This window comes from Eumetopias jubatus, unplaced genomic scaffold (genome assembly GCF_037043125.1).
Source record: "Eumetopias jubatus isolate StellerSeaLion01/CBP00866 unplaced genomic scaffold, mEumJub1_p1.0 scaffold_5, whole genome shotgun sequence".
Lineage (NCBI taxonomy): Eukaryota > Metazoa > Chordata > Mammalia > Carnivora > Otariidae > Eumetopias > Eumetopias jubatus.
In genome coordinates, this window is record NW_028274811.1 from 126,910,422 (window position 1) to 126,934,129 (window position 23,708).

General features: G+C 42.3%; 1 protein-coding gene and 1 pseudogene across 1 annotated transcript in view; both read right to left on the minus strand.

Annotated features, from left to right (window-relative positions):
- TTC23L (tetratricopeptide repeat domain 23 like) overlaps positions 1-23,708 on the minus strand; it is a 39,712-nt gene that overhangs the window by 8,696 nt on the left and 7,308 nt on the right. The window contains exons 4-7 of the mRNA XM_028097975.2: positions 14,442-14,598; positions 12,632-12,757; positions 9,784-9,961; positions 7,694-7,802 (exon numbers count right to left, since the gene is read on the minus strand). Of these exons, the coding sequence (XP_027953776.2) occupies positions 7,694-7,802; positions 9,784-9,961; positions 12,632-12,757; positions 14,442-14,598 (570 nt within the window). The remainder of the gene's footprint in view (positions 1-7,693; positions 7,803-9,783; positions 9,962-12,631; positions 12,758-14,441; positions 14,599-23,708) is intronic.
- Positions 13,394-13,492, minus strand: LOC114204917 (U6 spliceosomal RNA; annotated as a pseudogene).

Genomic DNA, 23,708 nt, shown 5'->3' on the forward strand with positions numbered 1-23,708 from the left:
CTTTATTTTTTAAGGCAGTTCTGCATTCACAGAAAAACTGAGTGGTAGGTACAGAGATTTCCCATACAACCTTGTCCACATACAGCATTTGTGATGGTTAATTTTAAGTGTCAACTAGACTGGGCTAAGGGATGCCCAGACAGCTGCTAAAACAATTTCTGGGTATTTCTGGAAGAGATGAATAACTGAATCAGTATACCGAGTAAAGAGCTTTCCTCACCAAGTTCAAAAAAAAAAAGGCAAAGGAAGGCGAATTTTCTTCTTGAGCTGGAAATCCATCTTCTGCCCTCAAATATTGAAGCTCCTGGTTCTTGGGCCTTTGGACTCTGAGACTTACCAGTAGTCCCCTCACTCCTATTGGTTATATTTCTCTGGAGAACCCTGACTAATACAGATTTTGATACCAAGAGTGAGCTTGACAACAAGGACTTCTACTTGTCAAAGCCATGGCTGAGTAGTCAATCAGCCAGCAGATAGCAACACTGAGCCCCTGATTTGGCACCATTACCTGGGGTGATTAGCCAGCTACCTGGTAGCAACCTGATTACATTGAACCATTTTCTTCATGGAAAAGGCAGCATTTTGTCCTTAAGTGGAATAGATATCTACTCTGGATATAAATTTGCCTTCCCTGCATGCAATGCTTCTACCGAAACTACCATCCATAAACCTACAGAATGCCTCACCCACCATCATGGTATTCCACATGGCATTGCTTTGGATCAAGGAACTCACTTCACAGCCAAAGTACAGCAATGAGCCCATGCTCATGGAATTCCCTGGTCTTACCATGTTCCCCGCCGTACTGAAGCAGCTGGCTTGATAGAATGGTGGAATGGTCTTTTGCAGACAGTTCCAGTGCCTGCTAGGGAGCGATACTTTGTAAAGCTTGAGTTCTACAGAAGGCTGTATATACTCTGGATCAGCAACCAAAATATGGTGTTATTCCTCCAATAGCCAGGATTCACAAGTCTAGACATCAAGGGGTGGAAATATAAGTAGTACCACTCACTACTAGTGACCCACCAGCACAATTTTTGCTTCCTGTTCCCATAACTTGATTCTCTACTGGCCTAGAGGTCTTAGTTCCAGAGGGAGGAAGGCTTCCCCCAGGAGATACAACGATTCCACTGAACTGGAAGTGAAGACTGCCAGCTGGCCTCTTTGGGCTCCTCATGCCCTGAACCAAGGAAAAGGAGTTCCTATGACTGAGCCTGACTACAAGGGGGAAACTGAACCACCACTCTGTAGCAGAGGTAAGAAAACACCTGTCTGCAACACAGGAGATTCCATCTAGTAGTTCTAAGATGGCATCTCATATATTACTATGCCCTGTGATTAAGGTCAATGGAACATTACAACATCCCAATCCAGGCAGGGTTAGTAATGGCCCAGAACCTTCAGGAATGGTTTCGGTCATCCCACAAGGTAAAGAACAATTACCAGGTGAGGTGTTTGTTAAAGGCAAAGGGAACCCAGAACGGGTAGCAGGAAAAGGTAGTTTAGAGCAGTTACAACCACATGACCACTTACAGAACTGAGGACTGTAACTGTCATGAGTATTTCCTCATTTTGTTATGAATACGCTTGTCGTGTACATATGCACATATTAAGCAAATATCTTATTTTTCTTCTTTTATTCCCTTTTCATGTAACAGAAAACATACTGATGTTATATCAGTATTTAAGTATTATTAATTTTACATCCTAGTTTTCAAGTTATGGGATATCAGAAGAGTAAACATCATTGAAGGGCTTTATCTCTTCCAGGAAAGGGACTAGTACATTCCAGTCGTACCCAGGGTAGTTATGCCATATTAGGCACACTTATATCTCTATTTGGAGATTAAGTATGTTTGAGGAGATGCATGTAAAGATCAAGTTGACAAGGAGTGGACTTGTCATGGTGAATTTTGTGTCAACTTGACTGTGCTAAGGGATGCCCAACTAGCTGATAAAACATTATTTCTAGAGTGTATCTGTGAGGGTGTCTCCAAGAGAAATTAGCATCTGAATCAGTAGACTGAGTAAAGAAGATCTTCCCTCACCAGTGTGAGTGGGCATCATTCCATCCATTGAGGGCTCAAAGAGAATTAAAAAAAAAAAAAGGTAGAAGAAGGATGAAGTCTCTTTCACTAATCTTGAGCTGGGACGTCTATCTCCTGCCCTTGGACATCACACAGTTGTTTTAAATTCCCAGTCTGAGCATTCAAATATCCCTACTATATCTGAGTCTGGTCTCTTCAAACTGTGTGGTTTTTTAGGTTTGTTTTTTGTTTGTTTGTTTGTTTGTTTGGGGGGTTTCTTTTGTTTTGTTTTTGCCTGTTACTTATAATTGTTCTTGATAGGTGGACACGATGTGCTGGGTAAAATAAACTTTAAATAGGCCTCTAGTCATTGGTGGTAAGAGGTGGGGCTCGGGGGGAGAAAGCATTCTACAGTCCTTTGATTAGCTCTCAGTGTTTTAGTGAGCCTGTGTCTCTGCACTGTGAACTTCATGAGCGCCTCTTGGTCCCTTTCTCCTTCAGGTGGCACAGGATGGCCAGAGTGGGCTGAAGTTGGGTATTTCCTTCCCCCAGACTGGTTAGGCTCTGAAAAAACCCCCAGTAGTTTAGGCTCTGGTAAAATAGTGTCTTGAGGACAGACCTTGTTTAGCAGCAAGCTCTGGCATATTTTTGATTGGATAATTTTCCCCTCTCCCTGCTGGAAACAAGGGGGCATTTTTCTCCATTTTCACTTTGAGAACCTGGTCAAGTTCCTGGAGGTAAATTTCACAAAAGTGTGGAAACCCCCCCTATGACTGGGTACTTGGAATTTTTAACTCTCCATCTTGTCCACACTGGGCTTCCAGAAATGTATCAGTTACAGGTTAGGTATTCCTACCCAGTACTGGTTCCTGTCGAGATAGGTATCTGCTCAGGCAAACTGTGGTTCTCTGGATTCATCTGTCTCTCCAGTGTCAGGGGCAGTGGTTTGCCCTGTCACCTCACTTCTCTGCCAGATCTAAGAAGAGCAGTTGAGTTTCCAGTTTGTTCAGCTTTTTACTTGTTGTTAGGATGGAGTGACAACTTCCAAGCTCCTACATGCCAGACTAGAGACCTAAGTCTTTGCTTGTGTTTTAACGTTTATTTTTTAAAATTTTGGTCTGGATTCCTGGGATTGCCCCTCTGCCTGCATAGTTTAGCGTTGACCCAAGTGACTGACTTAGAAAGAGGTTGTGCTCAAAAACCTTTACAGTGTATGTCTTCCATCGTCTATGTATTGATCTGTATGTAGATGGGGGTGTGCATTCAAAACTCTGCTGCATTTCAAGTCTCGTTTCCTTATTTTCCACATCTTCCCTGCACAAGTATGTCATTTCTCAGTGGGCTAGGGGCTTATGTGGCCTTTTCTTGGCTCTCTCATTTCCAGGTTCTTCCTGTTAACATTTCTGAGTGGCCTCTAACTCCTACAAACCAGCACAGCAACTTCAGGCTACCAAATACACAGGTTTTCCCTCATTTTTTTTTTTTTTTTGAGGTTGCCACTTTTACCTGATGAATCTGTGGGGTTTTGCCCCTTGCTCTGAATTGAGTCTGATGCCTCTGCCACAAAGCTGCTGGTTCTCTCAGCCCAATTCTGTTAAAATCGCCCATCTCGTGGACTGAGCTGGGGCCGTGAGTGGGTAGGAGCAGCCTCAGGCCAAAATGCCCAGAGGACTCTCTTTACCCAAGACTCTAGCAGTTTTTCAAGGATGCCTTGCAATTTGTTGTCTGCTTAGATTGTTTTTGACCATTTTATTTAATTTGTGTGTGTGTGTGTGTGTGTTGCAAGGATTCACAGACCTCTTCACAAAGGCCGAGCTGGAAGTCTCTACCTTTGTTTACATTGTGATGTACATTTTGATGCAGTTTTGCCTACTCTGCAGTTCATTTGTCATGTTTTTATATATATATATATATATATATACACACACATATATAAAAGTGTATGTAACTATAAACAATGGTATTTTTATGTCCTAAAAATGCAAGTAGTTTCTCCTTAATACTGTTGTTTTTAACTTTTTATTTATAAAGTCTAATCGTTTTAAAGACCACAGAATTCCCTCTCACTCATATACCAAATATTCCTTTCACTCACTGATAAACATTTAGGTTGTTTCTAATTTTTTTGTAATTATAAACAGTGCTACAGTGAACATCCTTATACATGTTTTCTTTTGATTTTACTAGGTATTATCAGGTTGTTTTGCAAATTTCATATCAATTTATACTACCACACCCACCGTCTATGAATGAGCAGAACTATTTTCCCACAATCTGGCAAATGCTAGAGATTTTCATATTTAAAAATTTTTTACAGAGGATGGGTGAAAACTTGATTTTAAAGATATGTATAGTTTTAAGATGTGTAACATTCTGTCAAATTATAGTTCAGAGAGTTTGTATCAAATTGCTCTCATCAATCCTAAATGTTACCATTTTTTTACAATGTTGACAGTCTAATAGAAACTTGGTATCCTTGCTGTTTTATATTTCTTCATTATTATTATGATTGAAACTTTTCATGTGATTATTGGCCTTTGTTTTCTTTATGTAATGCTTGGTCTCATTTTTTCCCCTATTTTTCTATTGTAAATGGAAATTTTAGCTCTTACATTTAAGACAATGATCCATTTTGAGTTAATGTTTGTGTATGTTTATGAAAGTGGGTTTTTTTTCTTTTTTCTTTTGGCATGTGAATACCGTTGTTCCAACTGTTCCAAAACTATTGTTGAAAGACTATTCTCTCCACACTGAACTATCTCAGCATCTCTGTCAAAAATTAATTGGCCATATTTATAGAGGTCTATTTCTGGACTCTCTATTGTGTTCCAGTGACCCTGAACTCTCTTGATTACTGTTGCTTTATAATAAAGCTGAAATCAGGTAGTATGATTCCTCCAATTATATTATTTATCAAAATTGTTTCAGCTGTTCTAATTTCTTTGCATTTCTATATAAATTTTAGAATCAGCTTGTCTATATTTACAAAAATTCCTGTTGGGATTTTGATTGTTAATTTGTGTTAAATCAATACATCAATTTTTGTAGAAATGACAACTTTACTGTATGTCATCCAATCTATGAATACATTATGTCTCCATTTATTTAGGCCATCTCTGATTTCTTTGATGAGGGTTTTGTAGTTTTCAGCACCCAGATATTGTACATATTTTGTTAGATTTACAGCTAAGTGTTCCATTTGGGAAGAGGTGGCTAAGTTGTATTTATAAAAATTTCAGTTTCCAGTTGTGCAGTTAATATATAGAAATATGACTGGGTTTTGTGTGTTGACCTTATATTCTGTGATCTTGCTAACCTTAAACTCAGTTATTTGTTCTAGGAGTTTTGTAGATTTCTTGGAATTTTCAACAGAAACAGCTGTATTGTTGCAAATGAGGACCATTTTATTTCTTTTAAGCTGTATGTCTCAGCGGCACCCGCCTGGCTTAGTCAGTAGAGCATGGGACTCTTGATCTTGGGGTCATGAATTCAAGCCCCACATTGGGTGTAGAGATAAATTTAAAAATAAGATCAATCAAGCTGTATGTCTTTTTCTTGCCTACTGCACTGGCCAGAACTTCCAGTATTATGTTGACTAAAAGAAGTGAGAATGAACATCCTTGCCTTGTTCCTGATCTTAAGAGTAAAACACTCACTCTTTCACCATTAAGCATAATGTTGCCTGTATTTTTTTGCACATGCCTTTTAACAGATTGAGGAAGTTCCCCTTCCATCATGAAAGGATGCTGCATTGTGTCACATGCTTCTTCTGTATCAGTTGATAAGATTATGTGCTTTTCATCTTTGGACTATTAATATGGTAGAATACATTCATTCAGCTTTAAATACTGCACCAGCCTGATATTCCCAGGAAAAAAGCTCCCCTTGATCATGGTGTATTATTCATTTTTATACATTGCTATATATTTTCTTGAGGATTTTTTTGCATTTGTGTGCATGAAGGGTATTGTTTTATAGTTGTGTTTTGGTTTTTTCTTGCAGTGTCTTTGCCCAGTTTTGGTATCAGGGTACTGCTAGCCTCATAAAATGGGTTGGGAAATGTTCCCTCCTCTTCAGTTTTCCGGAAAAGATTATGTAGGATGGGTGTTAATCCTTCTTTAAATGTTAAGTAGAATTACCCAGTGATATCATTTGGGTGTTGATATTTCTTTCTCAGAAAGTTAACTACAAAAATTTTTTTAGTAAGTAGGGGCCTATTCGAGTTACCTGTTCATCTTGGATTACACTGTTTGTTTTTCATTTTATTTATGGTATTTTGTGACAGACTTAAGTTTTAGATCTTTTTATAATTAAACCTATCGACCTCTTCTTTTCTAGTATAACGTCATGTGCTCAGAAAGTTCTTTCCTCCAATTTTTAATTTTAGGAATTTTGATTCCAGGGTTGAATTTCCTTCTGGATAATTTCAGTTTTGATGTTAAAATGTGATCCATTTGGAATTTAGTGCATGATAGGAGGTGAAGATCCAAATCTTCTTTAAAGTTAAAAATGAGTATACAAGAAAAGAATAAGGTGGCCTTAGAATCTCCCAACTCTAGAAGCATAAAATTTTCTTATGTGAACAAAATTTTTACATATTCACATATAGGACACGTTATAACCATGAAGACTATTTAGAAAAAATTCAAACATATAGATGGAGTACAAATACTGTGAGTATACACAAGAAAATTTTTTAAAGAAGCAAGATGATTAGCTAGAAAACACAGAATCAGGAAGTCTTCAATGAACATTTATGCTCAAGAAAACAATAATCAAAATATCAAATACCTTCTGAAAACTGAACAAAATTATTCAATGACATGGGGAAACAGAAGAGTAGAAAACAGTAGGATACAAAAGTTTCCCTATAATTCTCTCTTCTTCCTCTCTCTCTTTTTCATATATGACTAGAAAATAACGTACACCTAAATAGAGTCCTTTTATAAGCAGAGAAAATCAATATTTTTAAATGTTTAAATCATATTCTTCACAAATCCCAAATTCCTCCTGATGGGCCACTGAATCCATTAGTGTCCATTAATCTGATCCAGCAGCTGAAGAGGGCATGCAGTCCTTCCTCGCCAGTTCTTTTGTGTCTCTCCCAAAGCTACTCACTTCCCAAATGATGACCTTGCCTGAGAAAGGACTATTGCTGATGGGTTAATTCATGCCTTGGTTTTCCTCCAGAACCCCCCAGTACCTCACTTTTGAATATAGGTCATGAAAATTCTAGCTGCTACAAACATTCTCTCTTGTCAGCCAGAGGAAAAGTCAAGGAGGTTGAGAATGGAGGAGGAGGAGAGGAGGAGCCAATGTTTTTGTCTTTTATCACTGGATTTCCTCATCAACCGATACACCACAGGTCACATTCATAGCGTGTATGAGCTCTCTACTGTTTATGCAGGTGAATTCTGCTGAGATTCTAAGGGAATAAAGGAAATAGAAATCAGATGATTTTATTGGTTTTGATGTTCCAACTAATTTGCGGAGATATTGTGCCTAAATTCATGTGTACATGATTTTGTACAAAATGGCGTCCAGTCTAATTTTTCCATCACAGTCATGAATAGCTGATTATAATCCGTCCATATTGATAGACCATTGCCAGTGTGCTTCCCTCCCATGGGAAATGATGATAACTGCAAGCTACCCCCTCTACCTACCCCTGTGTTGGGCCTCTCCAGACATGGCATGAGCCTTGGCTAGTAATGCGCTTGCCTCTGCAGTTTGGGGGCTGACTTCGGTGAACAAAGAAACACAGATAGAATAGGCCTGGAATAGAGAAAATCAAGATCAAGTAAGTACCCAAATGACAGTGTTTCACTGAGGATTTTCTAATCGTTCTCATGAAAATTGCTAGTTGAGAGCTGTATGTACCTAATCACGGAGTTACAAGAGAGATGAGTTTGAGTCCCAGCTACTTCCTAGCTGTGAGTCTTGAGCAAGTAACTTCACCTTCACATGTAGAAGAAATATACAGCTTCCATTGATTAGGGTTTGGAAAAGATTAAATGAGATGATACATGCAGAGCACTGGGCATACATAGTACCATCACATGATAAGTCCTCAGTAAATATTAGCTATTATTATTTCTTATTAAGTTTCATAGCAAAATTACAATCACAACTTAAGCTCAGCCTCTCAAAGGTTCATTATCAAAGGAAGTCCAAGGGAGTTGAGCATGGATCCTAAAGCCATACTGCCTGGGTTCCTATCACAGCTCAGCTACTGATGACATCAGGCAAGTCACTAACTTCTTCAAATATAAAATAGGAATTTCAGAAAAGACTGTTGCAAACAGTTGCTGTATGTTACAGCATTAATACATGTGAAGTGTTTAGAATACCACCTAGAATGTCATAAGCATGAGAAAAGTGAAGATTTTATTACTATTATCATTCACACTAAAATGGAAGGAGAAAAAAGAGAGAAACCATCTGGTCCACACCTACCAGCAAGAAAAAAATCACCCATGCTTCACAGATCACTGGTCAAACACCATGAGGTATTTCAAGGGGCTCCAGCGATTATCAGACAACACTATGGAGCTAACACAGTTCAGAGTTGTTAAAGAGTACAGGCTCTGGGGGCTCAAATTTTCTAAGTTGAAATCCCTGCTCTCCTACTTCTTAGCTACACACTTCAGCTGAATTAGCTGTGACTCTTTATGCTTCAGTTTCCTCACCCATAAAATGAGATAAAATAGTAATAATGCCTCCATGGCATAGGGTTATTGCATGGATGAAATAACTACATCCTCAAGTGCACATAGTAAAAGCATTCCATAAATGTTAACTATTATTTGTTGTTGAGAAACACTGGTTATATACTGATTTATCTATTCTGATCTGACCACTGCTTGCACAAAGTCTTGGACACAAAAACCAGACAGCTTTCTCTGTAAGCAGTGGACGCCCTGCTTACAGAGCAGCATCCCCTAACATTTCTCCACTGTATGATTCTAGTAACTTTGGATTGTGGGATTATCTGCAATGCCTTTGCTATAGTATCAGCCTGTTTTCACATATACCGTTGAATTGCATTGCACATGCAATAGCAAGAAAATCAGCTCTTTTGATCCACTTTTGACTTTGGGAGATACCTGAAGCCACAAGACGGTTCTCATCTGAGGAGAGAAAAGGTCAATTCAACAAGCAGTTTCAAGGGAAGTTCCAAGTACGTGATAGGTAAAAATGCCCTACACTGTTTTCATTATAATAGACTCAACATTCCTTCCTGTTTTGTTTTGTCTTCCCCTGGGCATTTGTCAAATTAGTTACCTCCAAGTGAAACACCCTTTTGTCATTTTAAGTTTAGACTTGTTGATACAAACAGTTAGGCTGGCCTAGAGGACAAATGACAGCATTACATCAAAATATCATGATTTTTTTCATTTTAAAAAAAGCCCTTTGTGTTTGCTAAAGACTTAAGTTTGGTTGCCCCTATGGCTTTTTTTCCCTGGAGCAGTCTCACTTGGTTACCTCTTCCTAGCATCCACAGAAATGAGGGGAGGCCTTGGGGGGGGGCACACAAAATTTGGTCTCAGATCAGGTCAAAGAGCAGATACACCCACCCTGAGTCAGTGTTCTCTGCCCATGTTGTTTAAGGTTGAGGAAGGGCTCTTGTGTGCATCTGGCAGGAAATCCATCCTATCCCCCCATTCTTCTGAGAACCCCAAGCCTCCCTGGCCCTGGGAATATGGCCTGGGGCCAAATATGGCCTCTAGACTAGGGCTCCAGCCAACTCACCAACCTGATGCAAGTACTGGATGGCCCGATCATGGTTCCTTCTCAGCTGCTCAATCTGAGCAATTTCCTCATATAGACTGACCAGATCCAAAGTCCTATCACCCTTAGCAGCAATAACATCGCCAATTGCCTTTTCAAAGTATGCCAGAGCAAGGTTCAATCTGTGGATAGCCAAGGAGGCCCTATAAGAAGGACAAAGATGCAAAGTCAGAGAGACATCTTACTTGTGCAGACAGAAAAGGAACTGATTCTAAGAACAAAATAATTTGGCCTTCATAGGCCAATCACCTCAGTGGCTAGCTAAAAAATCTAGTCTTGCTATAAACAAGCCTCCTATTAACCTGCATTTCACCTACCAGATTCCACTGACTACCATTTACTTCCATTAGTATCGCATGCTGTAGTCTAATTTTATTTAAAAAGCAAATGGAAAAAAATGGCTCTCAGCAATTCACAAGGTGGGATAATTTACCCATAACACAGACTTTCTAGAATCAAAATAAAATTTTATCACTTCTGGATCCCTCTCCTTCAGACCATTGCAAAGTTATTGCTTTGTCTTGTTTGATTTAGTTTATTCCTCCTCAGTTAAAAGTGAGAGAGGAAAGAGAAGACAATGTAAATATCCCTTCCAAAAGGCAGTGGTTAAGTAAATTATGACAAGTGATACAATAAAATACTTCAGACTTTAAAAATCATGCTTCCTTTTTAGACTAAATAATATGGGGAAAAAATTAAAAGTGTGCTAAGTTTAAAACAGTGATACAACTGTACTTAAAATGGGCCCCAACAGATCTATCTTCCTATCCACCTATGTATCTTTATCCAACTAAAATGTAGATCTCTCTACCTATACCTATATTTAACTAAAATGTCCGCAGCAGTTAGGTTTGGGGGGTGAAATTAAAACAAACTTTTATTTTCTTCATATCTGTATTTTCAAATCTTCCAAAACAAAATATAATTCTTAAAAATGAGAATAAAATAGCATCCCATTCAGGTTTATCCCTCTAGAGTCTGTAAGATACAAGGAGAAGAACATGGTAGTTCAAAGCTGTTTCTCACAAACTATTGGCTTTACAGTCAAACTCTAATAGCCTATATTTCCTTCCAAATACAACAAGGGTAAGGATACCTACTTTATGAGGTTGTTGTGAAGATTAGATTAAAATTAATACATGAAATCACTTAACATATAGCGGATATATAATCACTATTACTCCCCCTCACCTCTTGCTTCCATCTTTGTATTCCCAAATTGAAAAAAAAAAATATGTGTGTGTATAAAATTATTTTAGATAAGGCATTCTACAAGTTACAGTTTAACAATCAAAAGAGTACTGGCCCATTATCTGACAATTCTTTACCAAAAGATTTTGATCAATCAGATCACTATTGCCCTTGACCATAATACTAAAGGTTACAGAATGAAAATGCCTCTCATCAAGAGCCTATAGGGAGACACTAGCCAAGTTGTCTGGCCTACACAATCACGCTTTATCTTCCCCCCACCTTTAAAACAAGAAAAGGGATTTGCCCTTACTAGATATTTGTTCATTATAAAATGTAACTCGATGTGGTACAGAAGGTGAGCTATGGATTCAGATGCCCCATCTACATGTTGGCTCCTCCACTTACTCTTTCTGTGCCTTAATTTTCTTATCTGTGAAATGAAAATAAAAATATCTACCTCATAGGCTCGTAATAGAGGATTGAATTAAATAAATTATGTGAAGCACTTAGACTAGTGTCTTGGATATAGTTATACCTAGTAAATGTTCCAACACTTAGAACAGTGCACGTACAAAATAGATACTAGATAAATACTGAAGAATGAATGAGTGAAATATGTACTAGAACTTATTCTGAAAAAGGAACAAGGCTGTCTTTCACATAAGGCACAAAAACCTTAGCCACTGACCCATGTGACAGCAACAGACATTCACTAGACTCTAATTTATGGCCCTGTGGACTTACATCCATCGTTAGATTTAGCTCCGGGCATTCCAATACCTCCCCGCCATTTCCCATTTGACTTCTAGATTCATGGTTAGAGCAGGCAGACATGATTCGTGTACTTCACTTACTTACCCTTCAGTCCTCTTCCCTACCATGTCAAGTGCTTACAGTTTTGTAAACAGATTGCTTTCAAGGATGTGAAGATATTTTATAAAAGTCTAGGGAGTAGTAAACCTTTTATTATTCTTTTTTTCTTCTGATAATCTGATGGGCCCACTCTCATATGTAAATACCGTGATTCTCTCTGAGGATACCTAACTCAACTGCAAAACAGCTAAGTCTTGTTCTGGCTTGAATAAATCCCATGTAATTGGTTTCCATATGGAACAGAACTTTCCTTAAAAATGCACGTGCTGCGCATAGCTTCCATGGGCCTCTAATAAACGGTCTTCACATAGTGTTCTTTCCTTGTCTTTTAAGATATCATACTTAATGACAAAAGTGGGTGGCGATTCAGAAAAAGACATAATTTGAGAATAAGTGTGAGAGGCAGCATAAGAGCTGGGAGTCCGTGAGTTCAGACCATGGATCCAACACTTAAACCTTGTCACCGTGGACGGTTTATTTAATCTCAGCCTGGCTTTTCCTGCCTAATGAGACTGTAACTGTGCCAACTACCTCAGTGGTGTTTTAGGATTAAAAGGCACCACACACAAAGCTCAGACCATGGGGTGTGCGTTTGGGAAACCCAAGCCTCTTTTACCATCATTTGAGGCTTGGGGTTTTTTTTGCTGTGAGTACTTTTTCTCCCCTTATATAAAGAGCACACAGAACAATCATGTAATTCCAGGCCTCATTCACAAAGCCTAAGCTTCTCAAAGCCCAGATCTTACCTGCCCAAAGCAATGGTCAGGTCTTTCTCCGAGACTTGGGATTTGCGAACACCTCCCTTAAATAATTCTTTCAGCTCCTTCATGTTTCTCTCTGCCTTCTGCAGGTTGAAATAAGCCTCTCTGCCAGTGAAACAGTCAAGGAAAAAAGGCCAGGCACACAAACTCCCCCATTGCCCAGGGACAGCAGTTGATAAAGCAATAAAAGGGCCCCTTGGGAATACGAAGCAGAATTTGAAAATGGGCACTTTACCGTCTTCTTTATTTTCCTTATGTGTATGTCATCAAGAATTCTTTAGAAAACGAACAAGAGCCCCAGGTTTCCCATGCAGGTAGCCTGAATCCAAGGCTGGGTTGGGTGGTGAGCACGGGGAGGCGTAACAGAAATTGCACCCCCTAGGCTACATTTCCTGTGGAGGCGTCCACTACCTGACATGAGCCATGCAGTTTTCCCACGTTGGTTCCTATGAATGGTAAAAGAGAGGAACTAAGTCTGCTGAAAGGGACTTTCTGGATCATTCAGAGAGTCCAAGCAGAGCAGGTTTTTGGCAGGAAGCAAACAGCAGGAAAGAAAATCCCCTTAATTCCCAAACAGCCTTCTATTTCCCACATTTTCAATAGCCCCTTCTAAGGGCATAACAGAGGAAGGCCACAGGTCAGTTTTTGCAAGTTGAGTATCAAGATCAAAAGAGTAGAGAGAGGGGGATGTGTAAAGAGGAGAGAACTGGGGACCCATGGTCTCAAAGAAGACTCATGATTAATTTTTTTAATATGGAATGCTTTACAAATGTGTGTGTCACCCCTGCGCAGAGGCCACGCTAATCTCTGTACCGTCCCAACTGTGGTATATGATCATTCATAAACATGAAACGCCCTTAACAGTTCTCAAGTAGAGATGGTACCAAAAGGCTGTCAACATCACAAGCTTTTCGCAGAGTAACAGGTCCCCCCTGGCGATAGAGAACTATTTCTTTTGTCTATTTTGTTTGGCCTCCAGCTTCATGGGCAGTATTCTCAACAGCATTTCAGAAAAACAAAAATGATCAAGAGTCCATTAAATCAGAGGTTTCTGGCTGCATGTTACAATCACCTGGGGGACTTTCTAAAAATCTCAATAAACAGATGTACCCCCAGACCTCCTAAATTAAAATCTCTGGGGTGGGACCCAAACAGCAGTAATTTCTAAAGCTCCCCAGGGGATTACATGTGCAGCCTCGTTTGACCAACAGTGCTTTAAATTACCACCCATTCTCCCTCTTCCTGACATCGCCTGCGTCCTCACTGCTAACACTGATTTTCTCGGGATGCTCGATGAAGGGCAGGACAGACGCCGAAACTTTTCTTTTTCTTTTCTTTTTTAAAGATTTTATTTATTTATTTGAGAGAGAGAGAATGAGAGAGCACAAGAGGGGGGAGGGTCAGAGGGAGAAGCAGACTCCCTGCTAAGCAGGGAGCCCGATGCGGGACTCGATCCCAGGACTCCAGGATCATGACCTGAGCCGAAGGCAGTCGCTTAACCAACTGAGCCACCCAGGCGCCCCAGACGCCGAAAACTTTTCAACTGGCAGGGGATGTGTCACCAGTGAGATCCCTCCCAGGGCTCGACTCAGAATTCCTATGAATAGACAGAGGAGGAACATTCCTACCTTTCTAAATGGAGATGAGAAGCTGGTGGGCGGGGCGTGCCTGTCTGTCTCAACAGAGCCTTGAAGCCTGGGTCGATCTCCCCGGTTCCTGTGTGAGACAGCCCATCCGGCAGGCCCAGGTGGCCCCAGGCCCCAATCACCAGATCCCACCAGGAAGGAAAGGATATCGGTTCTGTAGGAGCCAGGCCACCCCCAGGGTGTAGTACAGCATGACCAGGGCTTCCAGGATTTCCTTCTTCTCTTTGTTTGAGGTCCTGCTTCCCTTCCAGGTCAGCAGCGTGTTCTTAGCCGACTCGGCATGTTTCTTGGCCTGAGCCGGGAGGCCTGGGGAGGTTTGAGGGTGGGTGGCAAGACGAAAAACATTAAAGAAGCATGTTGCAGGCGAAGACATTTCTGGGAGGAAATAGGTGGATCATGTGGTTGTCATATGGCCTATAGTATTAGTTTCCAGAGCTGGCGGCACATCAGAATTATCTGGAATGCTTGTAGAGAATATATATTCCTGGGTCCCACCCCAGCCCTACTGAGTTGGAATCTCCAGAGAAAGGGAGTCCAGGAACCTATATTTTTAATTAATTCCACAAGTGCTGCTTACACAGCCACCACAGCATTAATCTGGGGGCCTCTGTTTGGAAATCATTGACAGAGACAGGAGTAGAAGCTGAGTGTCCTGTTCCCAGTTCTGCCGCTAATGCCATGTGAGCTTTTCAACCACAAAGCTTCTCCATCCTCCAAATGTAAAATGACAATGATTATAGAAGCTGCCCCTTTACCAAATACCTGGAGATTGTCCAGGAACAAACGAGGTTATGCCACAGAGTGCTATGCTTTGAGCTTTCTGGAAAAGGCATTCTAAAAATACAAGGGCTTATGAATACAATTACTTCCATCTGGGGATTTTTTTTTCAATCCAAGATGAGGCTGGTTATACTAATTGGTCACACACACGCGCACACACACACAGGCACAGAATCCAATTCCTAAATGCAGTGAGGCCCCTCACTAAGAAGACAAAGGGAATACCAAACTCCAGCCAGACAGAACTTGCAGTATGTTTCCCCTTGTTTTCTAACTAAAGGCTGGAGTTCCTGGGCACCCACTGGAACTGCTATTTGTTCAGTTAGTTAACAGAGGTAGACTTGGTAACATTCAATTTCTAGACCTCGTTCTTCATCTTCCAACCTAGCTCATGTCTAGGGGTCCCTGATGGGACAAGAGGAACCCTGGGGAAAAAAGAGAAAGGTCAGCAGGGAGCTCCTTATCCCGGGAGTTCTCTGCCCTCCTGGAGACGGCCATGGCTGGCGGTCCAGTTCAGCTCTCCTCTCTGCAGGCCGGTAAACATATTCACTCCTGTCAGGTGGACCCGCTGTGCCCCTAATTCTCACTTCACACCCCCAGCCCTCAGTCTGCTCCACTGTTGGCCTTTGGAGCCTGGCTTCTCAGTACAGGTATAGTCAATGGCCATAAAGATGACTTGAAGACTTGAGGCCTGCAGCCCTCCTATACTCCAGATGTGCAGGACCTCCTTAATGAGCGGCCACAAGGGCGGGGCTGTGGGGGGAAGGTGGAGGGGAGAACAGAGCTTCTTGGGGATAGACCTACAAGTGACCTGGGAGCCAGGAAATCCTCGTAGAATACTCAGAGATGCCTGTCCATAGGTCTCAACTCAAGAGAAAAATGGGGGTCTGTGGCAAAAGAGAGGGCTATGTCCCAAGTTACCAGGTAACAGCACCCTCAGACTGCACTGCATATCATAAACACCCTCCTAAAATGCAGATTCCCTGGCCTTGCTTCCAGGAGTTGTGGTTCATGGGTTCTGAGGTGAGAATAGAGGATTCACATTTATAACAACCATCCTAGGTGATAATCTGATGCAGGCTATCTAAGGACGACACTTGGAGAAGCATTTAGTAAAATCTTTATACAAGAAGTAGGCTCATCTTATTTTTGAAGAGTAGGTAGTTTGACTGATACAGAAGGATAAGGAGGGGTTTCCACTTGGGGTAAACAGCCTGAGGCCATAAAGACAGAATAAGCAAAAACCGCGCGCGCGCGCACACACACACACACACACACACACACACACACACACACACTGGTGGGATGGGGTGGGGGTATGTAGGAGTGTCAAGGCAGTAAGGAGACCAGCCTGACTGAAGGGGAGGTTTAAACGTAAAGACACATAAGGTATGAACTGGATAAACAGCCTGAGGCCATAAAGACAGAATAAGCAAAAACCGCGCGCACACACACACACACACACACACACACACACACACACACACACACACTGGTGGGATGGGGTGGGGGTATGTAGGAGTGTCAAGGCAGTAAGGAGACCAGCCTGACTGAAGGGGAGGTTTAAACGTAAAGACACATAAGGTATGAACTGGATAAGTAAAATGGAGTCTTGGAGGCACCTGGGTGGCTCAGTCGGTTAAGCGTCTGCCTTCGGTTCGGGTCATGATCTCGGGGTCCTGGGATCAAGCCCCGTGCAGGGCTCCCTGCTCAGTGGGGGTCTGCTTCTCCCTCTCCTTTTGCCCCCCCCACCCAAACTGGCTCATGCTCTCTGTCTCTCAAATGAATAAGTAAAATCTTTAAAAATAAAATAAAATGGAGTCTCGGATGCCAAGTGAGGAGGTTGGATTTGATCTGTTAGGTAATGGGGAGTCTTTATAGGTCTTGAGGAAGGGAGCAGCAACTGAAAAGTCTGCCAAGGACATCAGACCAAGAAAATAAGATAGGAAACTGAGAAAGTCTTTTTATCAAATAGGCTGTTTCCCACAACCAGGTGGGCCTTTGGGAGTGTGTCAGTAAGAAGTGCAGGAATCTAATCTAGATGCTTCCCTTGGTCTATAGGGAGGAAAAAAGTGAATCTGGCTGAACCACTGAAAACCACCCCTGAATCAGCACAATGCTGCTTCTGGGCTCCTGAATGGAAAACAAATGAGAAAGCTGTCCTAAGGCTTTGCCAGTCTACCCTGCCACCTCCCCACACCAAGTGCCCAGTGCTGGGCTGTGAAACCCCCAGAGGAACACTTTTCCTCTAAGCTCAGCAGCTAATGAATTATACGGTTCCTTGTCTCCACTTTATCATGCCCCACACAGTGGTCCTTCCGATGAAAAAGCTGAATGTAAGCAAATTGAACTAGGATCTCAACTGAAAATGGCTCTTTAAACTTTGAAGTCAGCCTTAAAGGAAAAAAGTCATTCCTTTAACTGTTCCCAGAATCCACTCTTGTCTCCAAAGTGGGGGACATGTAGCCCCTACAGCATGCAAGATGCCATAATGGTGTAGGGAAAAAAAAGACAAAAATTTCTTTATTTTAAATTTTTTTTCTATTTTTATGAATATTTATAATATTACATAATAGATTAATACTACTGTACATAATTCATAATAAATACACATATATGCAGCTTGCTCAAATTTTCCAAAGTGATAAGGGAGCTAATTCTCAAGGGTTTAGAGATCACTGCTCTAGACAATGTTTTCCAACCTTGTCAAGTACGAAAGAGCTCTTTTTATGTTTCAAAAAACCCCTCACTTTGTGATATTTTCATGGCACTTCCTACATGAGAAAATTCACGACAACAGAATCAGTATCAGTAATAATTTGAAATAGATTTGCATTTTATTAATTTCAAGAACAGCCTCTCTCATGTAAAGAGAACACTGCATATATGTATATATACGAGTCTCACGTTAAGTCTCTGGAGGAAGCTCATAGATCTGTGATCTCATTCCCTAACTCCAAGGCCCACCTCCCCAGTTCCAGTGTAAACTCTGAGAGACTAAGTCATTTTCCTTTATTTGCCCTTCGCCCAAGCCAAGGACACCATTCTTTTCCCTGCACCAACAGTGCAGCAATCACAGAGGTAAAAATCAGACCTGCTCCTGGAGCCTGAGATTCAGAAATTACGGGCAGCTACTGACGAACTGGAAACTGGGCCCTAGTATTGTCCAGGAAAACATATCAAATCCTTTTGCTTTAGTTTGGGATGTAATTCCACCACTGACAACTGTTACCCTGACTCAGGCCGGAGAGAATCTGCCTGGAGATACCCAGTCTTTGGAGTTGCTGCTGTCACCTTTGATCATCAACTCTATTTAACAAGTTCGTGTGGACAGCGATTCAGAGCAGGGCCTCGAGCCAGACTTCCTAGATACCGATATTGCCTTAGCCATTTCCTACCTGTGGCCTTGAGCAAGTTCCTTCATCTACCTGTGCCACAGTTTATTCACCTGTAAAATGGTAATGAAAATACTTTCTACCCTGTACTGTTATAGTAAGGATTGATTTAATTAATTTGTGAAAAAGCAACTAGGGCCTGGCACATAGGAATGAAATGAGTTTGAATAAATATTAGCCATCATTATCACCATCATCATCATTATTTTACTACTGCTACTACTACCACGAGGGGCCATTCTCCTAAGCAATTTATTATATTTGTCCTTACTCTGGACCTTTGTCATAGAGCTGCTTAGAGAATCTCTGCAAAAGGCTGCATTCTCAAATGCAATGTCATTGCTGGCAGGCATTAATGGTTTCCTGCAGGTCAGCTCGCCCGGTTCTTATCATTCCCTGTTATTTCTGTACCGTTTTGGTTTTTTCAACCAACTGGACAGGGAAGGTAGGGTTCGTGACTTATGCTTCTTTTTTCTGTATTTTGCAACACTTATAATAGAGCCCAGGATCCCTAGAAAGTGCCCAGTAATAACAGGCTGATTCATTTATTGCTTCATTAATAATAAGCAATAGATCAGGAAACATGTCACTATATTCTCCTTCCTAGACTCTTGGACAGCAGTTCGGCAATAGGTGACAAAGCACCTGTTGTTGGGTGGCTTTCCTCGCTCAGCCGCTGAAGCACTGGGCTCATTCGGGCCACCACCACCGAGTCCCCCTTCCCGTCCCTTCCTCTAGTTTGCCAAGCAGCAAACTTTACACCCTGCTTTGCAAAGGCCCCGTGTTCTCTCGTGTTATTGACTCCTGAACCCCGTTTCATCAATTGCTCTATTTCTTAAAACCTCCAAACTCTCTCTCAAAAGGGCTCCTTCCTCACTGCCTAAGCTCTGTCTCCTTCTCTTCTAAAATTATCTTCATGTGACTCTTCTACCTTCGCCAGTGACCCTCTTTTCCCTCATTCCTTTCAGTACGTAGTAAGGAGCCCATGTAGTCTGGCCTCCTGGCCCCCACTCCCTTCCTTCATGCCTGGGATCCGGCTTCTGCTCCAACCACCCTGCACAAACTCTTCTGCTGAGGCCCCCAAAGATCTCCTACTAAATAAATCCAGGCACAGTTTCTCAGTCAGACGCTCTTAGCTGCTTGGCTTCTCTTGGCCCTGAGGACACTGCACCAACTCAGTTCTCCTTTATAAACCTTCTCTCATTGCTTCTTTGCTAACTCTTTCCAAGGGTCCTCTGTTCCCTTCTCCAAGGGTCTTTCAGTTTCTTCCTTTTCTTCTCTCTCTCCCTCTCAGAAGTTCTAACAATCCCTAGGACGTCCACCTTGGCCTCCATGCTTATAATTTCCCACTTCCCCTCCCCAGTTCCGCTCTCAAATCTTCCTCCATGCGTACGATACTCCTCCTGTCCTCCCAAGTTCTAGTCCCAAATTTCCAAGCACCAAGTGAAAGTGTGCTTGTGGATTTCTCTATTGCAATTCAAAATCACCAAAACCTGAACCCACCATTCCTCTCCCCAGTGCGCTCCCCTTCTTGCCCCGTGTTTCTATGGTGCCCGCAGGGGTCTGACCTTCAAGGTCATTGTTGGGCCTCACTTTTCTTCAACCCCAAATTGAACATCAGGTCCTGCCAATTCTTCCTTCACAGTCTTTTTTTTTTTTTTTAAAAAGGTTATTTGGGAATAGGTAATACATTTCCATGGCTCTAAAGTTAAAATTCTATGACAAGGTCAACGTTGAGGGGGTCTCACTCTTGTTCCCTTTCACTGCAAGGCCCCCCTGGGTAACTTGTTTTTGCTTCTGTCTTGGGTATCCTTCAGTGCTTCTTTATGTGAACATAAGCACAGATTCTCTCCCCTTCTTTCTTACACAAAATGAGGCATAGTAAACCCCATACTGTGTTGTACATTCTCTTTTGCCTGAAGATGCATCCAGCAGTTTTTCCCCTAGTAGTATACGGTGCTTCCTCATGCCCTTTTTAAAGCTGCATATAACCTGCTGTGGGTTATTAGTCCTCTGGTAATGCGGACTTTGGTTATAAACAATGCTGCAAAGAATTATCTTTTTTTTTTTAAGTTTTATTTATTTATTTGGCAAAGAGAGAGATAGAGCAGGAACACAAGCAGGGGGAGTGGGAGAGGGAGAAGCAGGCTTCCTGCCAAGCAGGGAGCCCGATGTGGGGCTTGATCCCAGGACCTTGGGATCATGACCTGAGCCGAAGGCAGACGCTTAACGACTGAGCCACCCAGGCACCCCGCAAAGGATGATCTTATCCTTGTTCTTTTATAAGTGTGTACTTAAGAAAAACTCCCAGAAAGATAAAAGATGAATGTATCTGTCCTTCAGAGATTCTTAAATCCTTACCTTCTCATTCATTCCATTTGTCACCAGCACAGTGTTACATCTAGATCACCAGATAGCTTCCCTGCTGGCTATCATTGCTAGATTAACCTTTCCAAAATCACTCTTGGATGTATTCATCTGCCTGCTGGAAAATCTCCAGTCATCCTCGTCTACCAAATAAATCACAAACTCCTTAGCCTGTATATAAAACCCACCGTGGTCTGCCAACGCACCCTCCTTTTCAGGTTCCTCTTAACAGTGTGCCCTTGGCTAGACAGCCTGCCCACTGCTTTCTAGATACACGTTGTGCTCTCATCCCTCCAGGCCTTTCTTCACCAGAAGTGCTCACCCTTTCTGTCTACCCAAACCCTGTCCCTTCTTTAAGGGTCTTCTTGAATGGCACTTCCCGCCTGAGTCTATCACTTACCACCTCAGCCAGAAGTAATTCTACCCAACTTCCCCAAAGCCCTGTATTTAAATCAATTACGTGGCATTTGCCTTATGGTGCCTTCTACCATAACTATGTCTGTATGTAGCTCACCTTCCACATGACGTTGTGACTTCTTTGAAGGCAAAGACTGTGCCTTCTGTATGTTGTATTTCCCACAGTGCTCTTTATGGTTTTGCAAATATTTAAGTCCCTCAGTAAATACTCACTGGAAGACCATTTACTGAGAGAAATCAGCCTTTTGGCTTGACCCCCACCCCCAGGGCTGGAAAAGGCTTGCAGGGAAATGAGGCAAGAAGGTCTGATGGCTATAAAACACACACACACGCAGCAAGGCATGAACATGCACAGACGCATCCATCCTGCCTACACAGAAGGCTGGCTCATAAATTCTGCCCATTTTAAAGCACTTGAGGATTAATGACAACAAAACTAAGTGGAACTTGGCAGGCACTTCATCCCTCTTGGAGGTTTGTGATTTTTCAAGGCTTAGGTTGTTTTATTCCATGGACCATAGACTTTAAAAAAAGTTACAGAGAAAGACTGGGTAAGTACTATAGCTGAAATAAGAGGTTATTCTCAAGAAAAGGTCACAATCATAATCTACTCTGAAAAACGCTAGGTTAGGTTTCACAAAGTTTGGCTTTAGGGGCGCCTGGGTGCCTCAGTCGTTAAGCGTCTGCCTTCGGCTCAGGTCATGATCCCGGGGTCCTGGGATCGAGCCCCGCGTTGGGCTCCCTGCTCAGTGGGGGTCTGCTTCTCCCTCTCCCACTCCCCCTGCTTGCTGCTTCCCTATTTGTGCTCTCTCTGTCAAATAAATAAATAAAATCTTTAAAAAACAAAACAAAACAAAAAAACCTTTGTACTCTATATTCCCCAAATAGCAAGGTCTGTATCATTTAAAAAAAAAAAAAAGAAAGAAAAGAAAGAAAGTCTGGGTTCAAGGGTGGATACTGTTCTATGACGTAGGCATTTTGTCTCATCAGGACATTGTTTTTCCCATCTAGAAAAAACAAACAAATCTTCCTGTAAAAGGAAAACATTTTTTTCCCCTCCAACATACCACCCCAACAGTGGTTCTCCACTTGTGTGGCAGGAAGAATTGTGAATCAGAGAAAAAAGGATGGTGTTCTCATCATCTTCTGTGATATAACCTGTTTGCCTATCTTGACCCAACTTGGAATCTAACTGGAAAAGTAAAACTCAGAGTCCATCTGTGATTGTTCATGAAACAGGTTGATTTCAGAAGATGAGGACCAACTTCCTTCCATAGACCTACCACGATAATCTCTCCACACACAGGGAGGCAGCCCCTGGCCTGGCCCAGGCTCGGGCCGGTGTCCCCCGCAAACACTGGTGGTGCCTTCTCCAGTTCAAGCTGCCATCACTGCAAGGCTCAAGTTCAGCAAAAATCTCCGAGGCAGCCTGGCTGAACCTGGGCTCTCTTGGGGCTCAGGAAGTGTACTTGTCGATGCCGAACCAAGCACCCATGATTTGCCAACTATCAAATCCATAGGTCTCTCTTCGGCCTTCCCGTCATCCGAACTCTCTCTGAAACTGCTGGAACCACACTGCACTTCTTTTTGAAACCCCTTCTCTTCCCTGACACGGCCCCTCCTGGTCCTTCTACCCCTCTGCTGGCTCTGCTTCCACGGCCTTCCCGATGCTCTCATTCTCCCCTCTTCTCTCCTCTGCCCTCTTTCCCTCTCTACTTTTGCCGATGAAGTTCATCCACTCTTTTGGCCTCAGCTTGCCCCTATGTGTGGATCCCTCCCAAACTGACATCCTTCCCCAGCTCTGGCTCCACTTTCCACTTTTCCTACCGAATATCTCACCATGATGCTCCATGGCCACCTCCCACCGGCAATGATCTGGCCTGTCTGAAACCAAACTCAGCGGCTTCTCCTCCCTGCCCCATCGGCCTCCTCTTCCTCTTCAGCTCCCTATTTCAGCGACCCATCCAGGTCAAGCCCTATTCCATCCAGCTCTTCCCTCAGCTTCTCACCCCATATGTAATTGCCCACTACATGTCACCAATTCTGCGTGTCATTTCTGCCGCATTCCAACTGCCATGGCCAATGCCTCCAGCGACTCTTGTCTGGCAGGATAACGGCCCAACTGCTCTGCACCTCTACTTTTTCTATCAGACCAACCCATCCTCCAGAGTTTCTCACTTCACAGCATAAGCTTGATCATGTCACCACCTCACTCAAAATCTTTTAATAACTCCGCAAATTCCTTGATACCTGGGCCCAGATTAACTTTCTGGTCCCATTGCCGGGCAAGACCCATCTGTCCTGAGATGTCTTCTGTTCTACCCTAACCTTGTGGGTCCACAGTGTTCTGTGTAAGGAGTTTTATAGAGTCCCTCTCACCTCCCACTCCTCGGATCAACACATGCAGAGGGCCAACTCTGGGTTCTCTACCCCCTTGAAATCTACTTGGCAAACTTA